At 61.3% G+C, this 2,077-nt stretch overlaps 1 protein-coding gene across 1 annotated transcript in view; it reads right to left on the bottom strand.

Moving 5' to 3' along the window:
- LOC105820442 (aflatoxin B1 aldehyde reductase member 3-like) overlaps positions 1-2,061 on the bottom strand; it is an 11,367-nt gene extending 9,306 nt beyond the window's left edge. The window contains exon 1 of the mRNA XM_012656922.1: positions 1,760-2,061. Within this exon, the coding sequence (XP_012512376.1) occupies positions 1,760-1,973 (214 nt within the window). The 5' untranslated portion in view covers positions 1,974-2,061. The remainder of the gene's footprint in view (positions 1-1,759) is intronic.
- Positions 2,062-2,077: the final 16 nt, after the last annotated feature.

The following is a 2,077-nucleotide window of genomic DNA, read 5'->3' as shown; positions in this document are numbered from 1 at the left end:
CTCTGTCACAGCCCCTGACTTCAGAGTGGGCATGTGATCTGCTTCCCCCTTGACTGGTGCCCGTGGAGTGTGGACTTCGGGAGGCTGTGGGGGGCCTCCGAAGGCTTTTACGATGGGGAGCTAAGTGGTGAGCCTTGTAGTTCTGAAAGATGACTTGAATGCAGCATGGACCGAGAGCAGGTCCAGAAATGGGGAAACCACTAAAGAGACAGCAACAGGAATTCAGGAAAGAGATGCAAGAGGTGTCACCTTGGGCCCCTGGGCAGGAAAGGCAGGCATCGATTAGAGACCCCTCCCCAGAAGAACAGGCCAAGGGTTGGCCTTTCAAGTGGGTCAGAAGTGAGCTCAGTGCTGTGTCCCTGCCCTCTGTTAGGAATTCTAGTTGGCTGGACCGATGGGTGAGTGGAGAGTCCTCTTGCCATTTTTCACACTTAGGAAGTCACTCGGGCAGGCAGGCGGGCAGTCACTGGAGCCCTTGAGACCTGGGAGATGGCAGGTTGCAGGGACTACTCATTTGGAATTTTTCCATTCCACCACCATCCCTCCCTATCTTGCTGAGAACTTAACCTCAGGTCTGAGACCTGCAGACTTGGCCCAGCTAGCCCTGGCCCTCAGGGATGGAAGAGAAGGAGGAATTGAGATCAGAGTTCTCACTGAGATGCGCCAGGTGGTCTAGAAAGACCGTGGCACTGAGCTGCAGGCATCTTCTCCTGTTGTTCCAGATCTACCACACTGTGCTGTGAATCAGAGGAGACACAGAGCAAGACCCTCCACCAGAGGGGGGAGTGGGCGGAGGCAAAGAGTGCTAATATGAGGAACGAAGTAGGGGCTGGCCTTTCTGAATCCTCACTACGTGCCTTCCAGGCACCATCCCAGGCAATTCAAAAGGCATCAGACTGAGGGCCGCTCCCCTGCCCCCATACCCCCACCCTCCCCTTGAACCACGTCTGCCAACGCCAACACCCTGGACGGTGCCAAATCTCACTGCCTTTGCACACCAACGCCCCTGGCAAACTCCTCTCTGACCTTTCTTCACCGGCTCCCGCCCAGGAAGGGCTCCCTCTGGGCCCCCAGCCAGCTCTATAATCTGAGCTTCCTGGAGGGGCTTAGTGTCCAGCTCTCTCCTATAGCCTGGGATGGAGCCTGGTACTGAGAGGGCAGTCAGACACTGTCCCACCCCACTTCCCCATCCTGCTTGGGGGAGCACAAAGGCTCCCAGGCACTGCCACCCTGGTGAGGATGGTGGTGCTGCCAACACAACAAGGCACCCAGAGCAAAGTCTAGGGCCCAGAGCAAGGCTGGCATGAGCCAAGGAGAAAGCAGATCACGAGCTTGTTCCAAAGTCTGACCTGGGGCTGTGCCAGGGAGTGACAAGGTGATAAAAACAGGATTTCTGCAGATCAGGCCTCAGGGGCACCTGCGAGGGCCTGGGGCGGGGAGTGGCGTTTTCAGAGCCCCAGAGAGGGGTTCGCCAAGTCGTTCCAGGCCAGACTAGGGTTGGGAGTCCCTGGGGGAGGGTACCGGGCTACCTTCCAGGAGGGGAAGACGGGAGGACAGGAGTCGGGGCAAAGTACCGTCCAGTTGTCCCGGGTGAGATGTGTTTGAGGAGCCCAGGGTTCACAGAACTTAGGAGTGTCAGGGGCCGGGTGTGGGGACGAAGCTGTCGGTGCTGCCCGCGGTCCGGCCGGGCCGGGCGGTGCACGGCTGGGGACAGGACCAGCTCCGCAAGGTGCAGGGGGCGGTCAGGGGCGACTGTTACCTCTGCAGCGGCTGCCACCCAGCCCGAGCCCCAGGTCGCCCAGGATGCTCTCGGACTGGCCGTCGCTGTACACGAAGGCCGTGTCCACCTCGGTGTGGCCGCGCTCCAGAAAGGCGCGCACAGCCGCGGCGCTGGCCGGCGCGTCCATGCGGCGCCCCATCTCCATGGCGCCCAGCACTGTGGCGGGCCGGGCCTGAGACAGCTGCCGGGACATGACGGCGGCAGCGGGGACTCCGACAGCCCAGGCGTCGCGCGGCGGTCAGCAGCACGAGCCTCCGCTGGGGCCGCGGTGGCAACTTAGGGTCCTGGGCGGGGCGA

This window comes from Propithecus coquereli, unplaced genomic scaffold, assembly GCF_000956105.1.
Source record: "Propithecus coquereli isolate 6110/MARCELLA unplaced genomic scaffold, Pcoq_1.0 Scaffold528, whole genome shotgun sequence".
Taxonomy (NCBI): domain Eukaryota; kingdom Metazoa; phylum Chordata; class Mammalia; order Primates; family Indriidae; genus Propithecus; species Propithecus coquereli.
This window is presented reverse-complemented; position numbering and strand designations above follow the sequence as displayed.